General features: G+C 39.6%; 1 protein-coding gene across 2 annotated transcripts in view; it reads right to left on the bottom strand.

Annotated features, from left to right (window-relative positions):
* The window catches only part of LTBP1 (latent transforming growth factor beta binding protein 1), a 169,663-nt gene that overhangs the window by 133,510 nt on the left and 23,502 nt on the right, over positions 1-12,651 (bottom strand). For both annotated transcript variants that reach the window (XM_018552900.1, XM_018552899.1), the window contains exons 2-3: positions 8,593-8,817; positions 5,972-6,240 (exon numbers count right to left, since the gene is read on the bottom strand). In XM_018552900.1, the coding sequence (XP_018408402.1) occupies positions 5,972-6,240; positions 8,593-8,817 (494 nt within the window). The remainder of the gene's footprint in view (positions 1-5,971; positions 6,241-8,592; positions 8,818-12,651) is intronic.

The raw sequence follows: 12,651 nt of genomic DNA, 5'->3' as shown, positions 1-12,651 counted from the left end.
TTCCCAGTATGCCTGAAAATAAAATTGTACTTTGCACACAAAGGATTTGGAATGTTAGAGGAAACTAAAGCACCCACATGAGCCTCATGTAAACATCAAAGAACATACAATATCCTTGCAGGCAGGCTTTTGATGGGTTTGAATCAGGAACTTAGTGCTGAAAGACAACAGCGAAAAATGACACAGAAATAATAATTAACGTAAAGATTGCATCTAAAATGCTTTTTTTTTTTACAGGTAAAATGACATATGAGAAGCCCAAACTATTCTTTATATTTATAAAGATATAATTGTGACTTTCACCAAACATTCACTACATCACTGCATCAGCAAACTTTATCTGCAGTGAAAGTTGGTGATGGTCAGATTCACAAATAAATCCTTTAGTGTCCCCAATCCTAAATACTGCAAATAGCTGGGGAAAACAAAAAAAACTGTGGACACACGCAATCAATACATTAACTGTATCAACATGGTCAAAAGGTTGCTACTGTTCCAACAAGCATTAGAATGGGGAAGACAAATAATCTAAGTAGGCTTAACTGCATGATTGCTGCAGAAACAGTGGCTCAAGCAACTCAGAAAACGCTAACATCATGGGATTTTCATGTACTATAGGTTCTTACATTTACAAACAAAATTAAAATCAAAATAGGATATGCAGTAGGAGATCTAGAAAACACGCCACATGAAACTTTGAAGAAGGTTGGCTACAGCAGCAGAAGACCACTCAGACTCCACTTTTGACAGCTAAAAACATAAAACTGAGAATACAGCGTGCACAATACTGTAAGAAGTGGACAAATGTAAATCACTGCCTTGTCTGATTAACAATAATGTCTACTTCAAAATGCAGATGGTGGGGTCAAATTTTGGCCTACACAGCATGGATCAATTGTTCATTTCTATCTTGTGTCAACAGTTCAGGCAGGTGCTGGGGGAGTAAATGTGTTGAGAATGTTTTTTGGCACTAAGACCCCTAATACTAAATGAGCATAATTTACATACCGTTGCACACCTGAGTATTGTTGCTGACAATGAGTATTTATTATGGTCACAGTCTACCTGTTTTAGAATGATAGGATATCATATTGTACCATGCCACAAAGTGTACATCATCTCAATCTGGTTCTGAAACTAAAAAAGGACTTGAGTATTTTCTAAAACCCTGACCTCTCACCTTTGAATTTAAAACAATAGGCTTGTAGCATAAAAATATATACAGTATATGACAAACCTAGTTTAATACTATTGTCAGAATGGAAAAAAATCCTTGGCCTCCCTGGTACCTTCTTGAATCCATGCTATGACTAATTTATCTTTGAACGCAAATGGGGTTCTACTTGGTACTAGAAAAGTGTACACAATAAACTAGTGATCGAATGTGCCAATGCTTTAAATTCTGGTACAAACTTCCACTACTGAAGACAGATTTAAAACAAATGGCCATTATTTAAGACTTGCTTTGCTCATATATACAAACCCTATTTTTTACTTACACAGTAGGGTCCTGAAGGTTACAGTTACCCACCACTCATGAAACCAATAACTGTGGTCTTTAATACTACCTGATAAAGAATCTTAGATCACAGCCAATTTGATCAGTTATAATAGCTGAGTCATTCATTCCAAGAGCAATGTAAGTGCTAACACTGAGCTCAAGAGACAGGGAGGATGTTTCATGAAAACCATATTTCAGTGCAACAGCACACTGGAGCCTGTGTATCAAGTGTCTTTGTTAAAGGAGAACTATGAGATGAGTGCTTTTCACTCACCTCATAGTTCTAGCCGACCTGTGACAATGAGACTGTCACAGGTCGGCTCAGTAGATCGGGAGGTGAGCGAACACATACCAGGTACGCTCACCTCTCGATCCTGTCACGGCTCTCTGCCGTGACAGGGAGAGGGGCTGGATTCCCCTCTCCCCGCTCCGATCTGCCAGCGCTGACTGGCGGAACGGACGGGGGAGGGGGCGGGTACAGCTGGCTCTGCCTCTAGATAGGCAGAGCCAGCTGTCACTCACGCAGCTGGGTGGATCCCGTCATCTGTAGCTCGCGGTATACTGAGCTTAGGTTAACGGGAGGACGCTAGTTTGTGTCCTCCCGTTACCCTAAGGAGAACTATGGGGAAAAACACTGACCCCATAGTTCTCCTTTAACAACTAAGATATGCTTTATTTGGTCTCAAGTGTTAAAACAAATGTGTAATATTGTCCTACACAATTTCCAGTATAAGTCATAATCTGTGAGACAATATATACATTATTTTGCTAGATACTGAGCTGGCTGTATGGTACAAGATTTTGATTTACTGAGATATACTTCATATATTTTTCACTAGTGAGGTACAAGATATTTTCTTCATTGTTAACAGAGATGAACAGACATGCAGTGAGTGTCACAATAAGATCAAATATTATTCTAAAATCTAAAACCAACATTAAATATTATAAAAAAATAATAAAGTATACAAATATGAATGCATAAAAGTATATCTGAACCCAAACACTTAAACAAAAGATGTTGCTGCAAATATTCCTGTAATGTCAAAGCGTTTATGCCTTCCAGTGGCGTAACAACCGGGGGTGCCTTTTCATTGTATTCCCTGCTTTTCATTCAAAACTTATCTGGTGATCTAATCAGAAATGTGTATCTAAAGGCACTTCCTTCAGATAATGACAATGTTTACTCAGAAAGTGACAATTCACCAACAATCTTTTCCTTGGTGTATGTGCAATCCAGAGGTAGACAGTAAAGCACAGTGCCCTGGAGAAAGAAAGAAAGAAAGAAAGAAAGAAAGAAAGAAAGAAAGAAAGAAAGAAAGAAAGAAAGAAAGAAAGAAAGAAAGAAAGAAAGAAAGAAAGAAAAAACTGTTTTGCAAAAGCAAAAATTTGATCTTGCTTTTCTCACAATAGTTCTACAAAACTGAATAATCTTTTGTAACAGTTTCCTCATACTGAAGAAGTAACGAAAATGGTCCAATTAATGGTTGCATTCAAGGCTCTTCTTTTAGGCAACACATTTTAGATGTTTACTATACTCTTTAATTTACATTTGTCCGGGTATTGCTGGACATCAAATATAAGGGAAGGTGCTAAAGCTCACACAGAAACAAGCACCCTGTCCTTTTTAAATGCAAAAATACATCATCTGATGGTTTGTATTGAAGACAAAATATCAGAGTTTGTAAGACATTTGGTACTAATGAAACTCTATCTTGCTTGGTAGAATATAGTGCTTGTATTTAATGCATAGATCTCAACAATCATGATAGGAAGCTTCTAAACAGATTCACGAAAGCAAGACAGATGCAGAACGCAGTTTAGCAGTTTCTGGAACATTTTAGCCAGGAAGGTCTCCCGACTCAATTAATTATGCAAACCTAAACACTTGCCTGGATTTGACTTCCTCCAAGCAGAACACTTTTACAAACATGTAGGTTTATACAGAATCCAAATCACTGATTTTATGCTTGTCACTGGGTTCTACGGATCAGCAACAGTAGCCCAAGGAAACTGGATAAAGTCTTGCAGAGCTATGCCAGAAATTTTAATGAAGAGATCCCTTGGGGAATTCATCTATTTGTTATGTTATGTTATTCTCTCTTTTCTGAAGATTAAATAAATAAATACGTCATCAATTTCCACCAATTTCAAGCTAACCGAAAACAATAAAATAGTTAAAAGGGCAAGTAACTGTACATAAGCAACAATTTTATTGGTGTGAGTATTGTATGGTGTATATCAATACATGGTTTGAGAGAAGCACCAGGAAAGCCAGTTTAGTTGTCAGAAAGGAAAAAGAAAGAGAGTGTGTTTGTAGCCTTGTAATTTAAAAAAAACAAAATAAGTTTTGTTAAGCCAGACAGAAGGTTCAGCTACCTGGTACAAATTACTTGACTGTATACTTTTGAAACACCACATACTTTGTTTGGATGTTGAAGATGATTTGTACATTAATTTGAGGCTGGAATTCCAGTAAATCTGGTTGTGACCCAGTTTAAAACTTAAACTTCTGTGTGGACTCTCACTGCCTGTACAGAAACCCCCCATTTGGGGCTGCCTACTCCATAAGAAATTGGAAGCATGGTCATTATCTGTCACGTACCTTAGAGGAGTCTGGTGTGACGAGGGGGCCTTTCTTACAGCTCCAGTCCCAGGGTAACTGAATTGAGTACAGGTGAGCAGGGGTGCAATGGAGCACGAGTGCGAGAAGACGAAGAGTCTGTCAGGTGATGGTCTCTGCAATGCAGGTAGATCCAGGCAGGGTTCAAGTGCAGAGAAAACACACTTAAAGATGGATCTTCAAGTAGGCCGAGGTCAAGACAAGCCTAACAGGCAGACAGTGAGGTGCCAGGACGTGAAGCAGGAGCGTAGTTAGGTACAGGCCGAGGTTATCAACGTGCAGCCAATGCAGTACCAGGGATGAGACTGAACCACACATCCACGCAGAGATGCAGATCCTGGCAAAGCTCTATGAGCAACACTGAGCACGAACTCTGGTTCGGGCTTCTTGACATTGCATCATATAGCAATGCTATACCCTCGAAAAAAGTTGTTACAGAGTTCAAGAGAGGGTTTTCTTGTTCTAGGATGTGGTGTGCCCAGACCTGGGGTTAACCTGTCAATAGTGAGATAACAAACCCCACCTTTTGATTTCAGAGGAAAAAGTACGAGGTTGCAACATAAAATATAGTTTACATGCATTTTGGAATGCACAGAATCTGCTTCGGTCCCCGGTGAAACGTTCAGGTGTGGGGACTTGTGGTTCTGGTGGAGGAAAGTGGACGGCCGGATCAGCAGTACAGGCTCCAGCAACTGGTGGAAAAGCAGAAGATGATGGTGGGATAGGTCCAGTAGTCTGAGAAAAGCATTCAAGTCTGCCTTCCAGTTGAAAATAGCCTTCTTGTAAACCTTTAACAGCTTGGGTTAGAGCTGCAATTTGCTGGCACAGTTCTTCCATGACAGAGGCCCCCTTATCAAACTCCGTAATGGCTGTCTCATACTGTCACATACCTTCGAGGAGTCTGGTGTGATGAGGGTGGCCTCTCTTACAACTCTGGTCCCGGAGCACCTGAATTGAGTACAGGGGTGCAGGGGGCAAGAGTGCCAGAAGATAAAGAGTCTGGCAGGCAGTGGTCTCTGTAATGTAGGTAGATCCAAGCAGGTTTCAGGTGCAGAGAAAACGCACTTTAGGATAGATCTTCAAACAGGCTGAGCTCAAGACAAGCCAGGTTGTTAATAGGCAGAAAGCAAGGTGCCAGGACAATGGTCAGAAGCAAGCCGAGGTTCAGGAACGTAGGAGAGCAGCAGAGGTCAAGCCAAGCCGGGTCCGTAAGAGATGAGCAGATCAGGATACAGGGATTTCAGGAACACGGGTAGCTGACAATCAGACAGCACAGGAGGACTGGACATCACAGCCTAAATAGCCCATTGAGCTATTTAGGCTGTGTTCAAATTAGACGTCGACACCCACCCTTGAGCAAGCGACAATGCACGCCGTGAACGTGCACGCGTCCATGCAGAGACGCAGAACCTGGCAAAGCTCTATGAGCATTATAGCATGATTTACCCATGTTTAAACCAAGGTTGACGCAACTTTCTGCCTTCCCAGCAGCACATATAATTTTCTCTTTAATACCCCCCACCACTACCCCACCATTCTCCTCATTGGTAGTAAGCATAAATACTTCCAGCTACAAAGAGCATATAATTTACGCACTCATTTATTCATAAATGCTTGCTGAATGGCCCAGGACAGTCACTTAGGGGGTTATTCACGAAGGAGCCGAAGGATCCAACCGTAGCTTCAGCTGATTCTTCGGCTCTCTTCGGCACCCCACGGTAATCTAAAATTATATTTCAGCACAGACTCTTCTCTATCCTCAATACTGGTATGACAAATCTACATTTGATCTCATAAACTATACAATTTGGGAAACAATACCCCAGATACTAAAAATAAAGTCTTACCTGTGTTCCAGTGGTTTCCTGAAAACAGCGGCCAAGCTGTGTTTTAGCTGAAACTGGATATACGTGGGATATTGCCTGCTGATGTGGGTATACAGCATGTGGTAGTTGATGCTTCTGTACACCATGGTAGGAAACATGCGTCTGCCCTATCTGACTATCTTTTTTCTGGCTAGATGAAGAACTTTCAACCCGGGACACCTGGTGAAACTGTACAGAAGCCTCAGGTGGGTGCTTCACATGAATGTTAACCATATTTGGCGGGAAATTAACTAGAAAGAGAAGAGATGTTTAATGAAAACTTTCTAATAATTTTATAAGCAAATTACATTTCTTTATTGGTAATATATACTATTTATTTTGTATATATATTTAATAATAATTAACTGTACATGCAAAGTGCAAATGTTTGTATATGAATTGTCCTATTCATCCTAGCACAAAAAAACATGTTTCTCATGCAATGAATAGCAAAGTTATCCACAAATAATTTAAGCTTTGTCTTATTCTTGTGTTTTCTATTACAATGTCCAAGATAAAGCATGAAAAGCATGACAGATTTGCAGCACTTTACAAAATTAGGGGAGACAGTACAGTTACAATACAATGTCATACAAGAGGATTAGAAGGGCCCTGCAGTTTTTAGGAAGAGGCAAAAGGAAAAGGCAGACAGAGTAGGAAGTAGTTGGATAGATAGAGATAGGGATTCCAGAGGATGGCAAAGGCTCTGGAGAAGTTATGGAGGCGAGCATGGGAGGAGGTGACAAGCGGGCTAGAAAACAAACGGTCTCATGATCAGCAGAGTGGATCTCTTTGGATAATATTTTGAGACAAGGTTGGTGATGCAGCTGGGTGCAGTTGTGGATGGCTTCGTATGATATTGTTAGCACTTTGAATTAAATACATTGGGCTATTGGAAGCCAGTTAAGGGATTGGCAGAGTGGAGCAGTGGCCACTGAATAGTTAGTAAGGTGGATGTATCTAGCAGCAGCATTCGTGGTAGGCTGCAGGGGAGCCTGTAATAAGGTAGGCCAATGAGAAGTGAGTTGAAATAGTCAAGGTGAGAAATGATGAGAGAGTGAATTAGTACCTTTATGGTGTAATTTGTTAAGAAGGGGAGATTTTTGGAAATGTTAAGGGGGTTAAGGCAGCAATATTTGGTCAGTGATTGGATGTCGGGCCTGAAAAATAGGTCCAGGATTGCACCTAGCACGCTGGCATGTGTAGAGGGACTGATAGTTGTGAGATTAATCTCAATGGGAATGTTCAGGGAAGGGACACAGGGTGATAAAATATAAGCTCAGTTTTTGAAAGATTGAGTTTTTTTGAAGAGATGCAACATCCATGTTTATATGTCAGTTAGTAAACTCGTGATCCTTCATGAGACTGAGGAAGTGAGTAGTGGACAGACAGATGTGTGTGTCTTCAGCACAGAGATGGTATTGGAAGCCATGGGAGGTTATCAGCTGACCCAGGGGGGATGTGTAGATAGAGAATAGAAAGGGTCTGTGGACAGAGCCCTGGGGGACCCCTACAGAAAGAGAGAGAGGGAACTAGTAGGTTGAGCTGTGAGTTGAGTCTTGGAGGCCAAGGGAGTGGAGTTTTTTAAGGGCTGAGTGGTCAACTGTATCAAATGCAGAAAAAAGGTCTAGAAGTATGAGTACAGAGTATTAACTATTGTTTTTAGCACATAGTAAGTCACTGGTGAGTTTTAAGAGGAAAGTAGCAGTGGACTGTTGCTGCTGGAAGCTAGAGGGTAGGGAGTCGAGGTGGTTGTTTTCAGTGAGGTGGTGGGTCAGGCTGTTGTAGACAATGCATCCAAGGAGTTTTGAAGGTAAATGGGAGAAGGGAGATGCTTTCTACGTATTGGGCTGCATTTTGTAAGGTGGGGAAGATGCCACTGGAGAGAAAGAGACTGAAGTTGTAGGTTAGAGAGCATAAGACAGAGCAGAAAGGCATCATAGTAGTTGTGAGGGAATGGGATCCAGCAAGTGGTTAGGTGTGCATCAGAAAAGAAAGTTTAGAATGTGTCTGTTTCCATCAGGACCGTGAAAAGGAACTGGGAAATGCTTGGTAAGATATCACTACATAGATGTAGAAATCCTTTGTATATCTACATTACTTGAGCACCAAAGGCTATTCCATGCAGGAGATCACATCAGAAATGCCTGTTTTTTTCCTCTCTGCTAAAAAAGGTGGCACATTAGGCTGCCTCTCCTAGAGAGAACTAGTAACACCTACAAATACTGATTACAAATTATCTTTTGTTATATGGTTATTTTTTTCATATGTTCTTACTTGATTTCACTTTGTTTCACAACTGAAGAAGAAGTGTTTATTTAGCACGGCACCAGTTTTCAGTATTTGTTGGTTTCACTTATTTAATTAGTGCACGCAGCAGTTGAGTTGTATTAGTGCAAGATTATTTTTTATATATTAAGTAAAGCCTGCACACCTCAGTACACTTGAACATCTTTTCAAGACCAAAAGTAATACTGAATTCATATGTACATGAGTAGATTAATACCTCTTTGTCAATTTCCATTATGATATTACATGCTACTTAACTTTCTGCTGTTAAATTATGAAAACAAGTAAATAGTACATGTAATACTACAACATACCTTTGATTCCTTGTTGTCCAGTGACAGTGAGAGGCAAAGAGTGGGTGGAATGAATTACATGGGATCCAGTTGATTTTACTGAATTCTGCTGGTTTATATATTGTTTCTGAACATTTCCATTCTGTATGGGTATTTGACAGAGCTTGCCGGTAAAGTTAGGTGGACACTGGCATTTGTCTCGAGCTGAACACTTTCCTCCATTCATACAAGGAAGATGGCAAATCACTGAAAGAAAAATATATGTTTCTACTTAGAGCTATAATAATCACTTAAGATACAGGCCAAACAAACTGAAACACCATCACCAGCTTCCATTATCTTAGGGACTTTGGCAATAAGCTTTATGGAACTATATTTGCAGGTATGGTGAGCTGCTGCAGTCTCATTCTCACTGTTGTAGATTTAATTTATTTTTCATGGACCATGCCACTATCACTGTTCCCCTTGCAGCAAGATTATTAAGACTTCATAGTGGCAGAGCCAGGGAATTCATCATCGTTAACTTGCCAATAAAGTCCCTGAGTGACATAAGAAGCCAGTGGGTAATAATGTCTACCAACCTACAATTATTATAGTGAGAAATTAGTAAAATAAGTATTTATGTTTATCACTCTGATTTCGTTGTTTGAAATATTTATGGCTATTTATTTATTGCAATGATTTGGACACAGAACATAAAAAAGTTATGTACAAAGGCATTAAACAACTCTTAGATTACATAACAAATGGCACATAAAACAAAACAAGACAGGGAGCTTTCATAGATATTCTGGCAATGCTAGAGGTTGTACTGTCTACAAGGAGTCAGTCACTAACACTAGTGTCACACTTGAGATCCTGTTGCAAGTGAGAATTTACCAGCCATGGGATCACTAGAACATGCAAGGAGAGCACTCCCTTGCTGGATTTGGCAATGAGGCATCCATCTCTCACTGCCAAAAATGCTTCAAATGTTAGGTCACAGGTGAGAGAACGACACCTCACTCATCCAGCTGGCAAGAGAGTGACACATTCAGCACGTGGGTATTCTGCTGCTGTGCTCCCACCATTTCTCGACAGTGGCAAAATGGCAAGTTTAACTTTAGCCTAGGAATTAGGGGTTTTTGTATTCTTTACACGTGAACAACAATAAAACTTAAAAACCTTTCCAAATTCCAGCATATTAAAAATAACTAATCAGGATAGAAATATAGGAGCTGCCATCACTGACAGTAACTTCACTGGGCCTGTAATGCTTATCTTTGCTGAATAGTGTCAAATAGCAAAGAAAAGAGGCAAGAATCTAACCATAACAATACACACCTTTGTAACAAACAATAAAGACAGGGACACACCCATGCGTCCACAGGCGCTGTAAGTTTACAGCTTTTTCACCCACTTTTATTCTTTCAAACAATAATATAAAACCTTTCCCTTCCAGGGTACATTATATGAAACATAAAAATTCCAGCAGCAGACAGGACAGCAGTTCTGAACATTTGTTTTGGTGTGGACTCTATTTGCTATTTAAAAACTTTATCTCCGAACAAAAAACTGTGGTGTGCCAGCTAGGTGCCAAAATCTAAGCAGAAGTCACTACCCTTAGAAAGTCAACCTGTGAACATTGAATATCCATCTAGAACTTGACCCAAAGACTGGCTTTCACATATCCCTCCTCTGTTGGAACCCAGGCGTAGGGACCAGGCAGTGGGTCGGGAAGAGAGAGGATACCTGTTTCCCTCCCTTCAGCCAACATAATTTTCCACAAAGAAATGAAAATGTTGCAGGAACTTTCTCAAGAATCTGGCATGTCTATTTTTGGCCTGTGCCATCCACATGAACAGTCAGTGCAAGTGATGACCTAAAAGACACCATAATACTTCCAGTGCCCATTTCATCACTAGATACTCTTGCACTTATATATTATTTTCATATTATATTAATATTATTATTTTATATTATATATTTGTATATTATATTTTTATAGTATTTTTATTTTTATATTATATTTTTCTCTGCAGGTGTCAGCTTTCTGCTCAGATAAGTCCTAACTGATTACTGGTGACACAATGGCTTCTGGTCCCACAACAAAGGTGTCAGTCTGAACAAAAAAAATATTTCCTGAAATTGGGGGCAATAAAGTGTAACATGCTAAGACACCACTAGCTTCAACTCCTCAATGTCCTCTCAGCACCAGGACTCAATTGACTTAACTAAGTCTGCTAAAGGTGCCATTCAAGTTGCAAAATTCTGAATAACCCCCTGTAGTATGTAATCAAAAGCACTAGCAAAATCATCATGATGAGCAACTGCAATCCCCAACTTTAAGGTAGACCTGATGATTTAAGACACCCAGTGCATAGCCGGATATAAGAAATGTACAGGGAGTGACATGTCCTAACATTCTATTATGACACAGGTTCAAATTAAGGGGTTCTAACATACTCAAGTGTTAAGACGTCTTTCACTATTTTATGTACTGACATGTAGTGCTGACAGGACCATGTAGTAAAAAAAGAAATTTTGCCAGGCCCATATTTTTACATACTAATATGTTGTGGTACCGGACAAAGGTACACATCTTTTCAACTATGTCTACAATTGCACCATTTAGGCAAAACATAAGAAAGGACAAGTGAGCATTCCCTGTCTTATTGGTTGAAGAGTTTTAGTATCTAAGGAACAACATAGTATACCTTTAAGAATATGCAAATAAAACCTAAACAGGCACATGCATAAATTGTAGAGTGTTAATATCTAAATTTAAAAACAAAAATGTAATATATTGCAGCTATGGATACGCTTCAGGTTTGGGTTGGTCATGGGTTCGATCCAAACTCAGCCTATCCCCAGTTTAGCACACAAACTGGCCATATTTGGGTAGCTCACCCACAAAAACCCACTGCTGAGGTAGCAATTCCACCAATACCACCACAAAATGACAGTATCCTGGCCTTTTGGTGCTTCTAAACAGACTAGTCGGTGGCTCCTGGAAGTCGTCATTGACCGAACATGGTCATGACCATATTTGGTGTATGATGTCACCCAGCATGCTTGGTCTTTTTTTCTTTTTTACATGCAGCAGCCAGCCAAAGAACTGTCACTTGCGACAGACATAGCAGAGGACAAATTGTGAGGCATGGTGGCTCATCATGTTAGCAGGTCATCATGACTGACATGGATCTACAATGCTGGATGACCTGATTGACGATAGGAAATCCTTTTCCCCAAAAGGGATGTGGGGGTCTGAAGGGGGAAATACATTGTTACTTCTTCACAAAAATATGTTAATATCAATTTTTAAAAATCCACATTGTGAATGAAGTCTTTTATTATTATAAAAAAAACTATTAGAAAAAATAACCAATGTACTCCTATATACATGCAGTGCCAATCAGATCATCTAGCAATGTAGATCCACATCAATCACGATGGCTCACCAACTTGACAACCTTCCACTACTCTTGTCACAAATGACAAATCCCTGACTGTGTTCTATATAAAACATTATACCCATGCCCTTTTTTAAACAAAAGCTAGAAAAATTTTCTTGCAAAGAGGCAAAAAATACATGAATATATATATTATATATATAATATATTCATGTATTTTTTGCCTCTTTGCAAGAACATTTTTCTAGCTTTTGTTTAAAAAAGGGCATGGGTATAATGTTTTATATAGAACATATAGAATATATATTTGGGTCCCATAGATGTCAATAGCGATGTTCGGGTTTAGCAGAATAGAATATATATTTGGCTCCCATAGATGTCAATAGCGATGTTCGGGTTTAGCAGATTGTTTCCTGGATTTGCCAAATCTCCTGTGATATTAACTTTGCTATTCTATTCGCCGAACTCTAATTGCAGTTTACCAATCCTTAGATGTGGTGGCTGCATTAGTTATTATGCTTTTTTCCATTTATTTTTTATCTGCTAATCCTATGCTAACTCCTCCACTGTATCTATGCACTCAAGCTGCTCTCCTGATTTGGACTACAAACACATTATTTTCTCTTCATCTCCAGCACGTGCGGGGCAGGGTGATTTGTAGCTCACAGGAAATTACAGAGAGGCTGCA

This window comes from Nanorana parkeri, unplaced genomic scaffold (genome assembly GCF_000935625.1).
Source record: "Nanorana parkeri isolate BGI_ZX_2015 unplaced genomic scaffold, ASM93562v1 scaffold100, whole genome shotgun sequence".
Classification (NCBI taxonomy): domain Eukaryota; kingdom Metazoa; phylum Chordata; class Amphibia; order Anura; family Dicroglossidae; genus Nanorana; species Nanorana parkeri.
The sequence above is the reverse complement of the archived record's forward strand: the minus strand, read 5'-3'. Positions and strand labels throughout refer to the sequence as shown.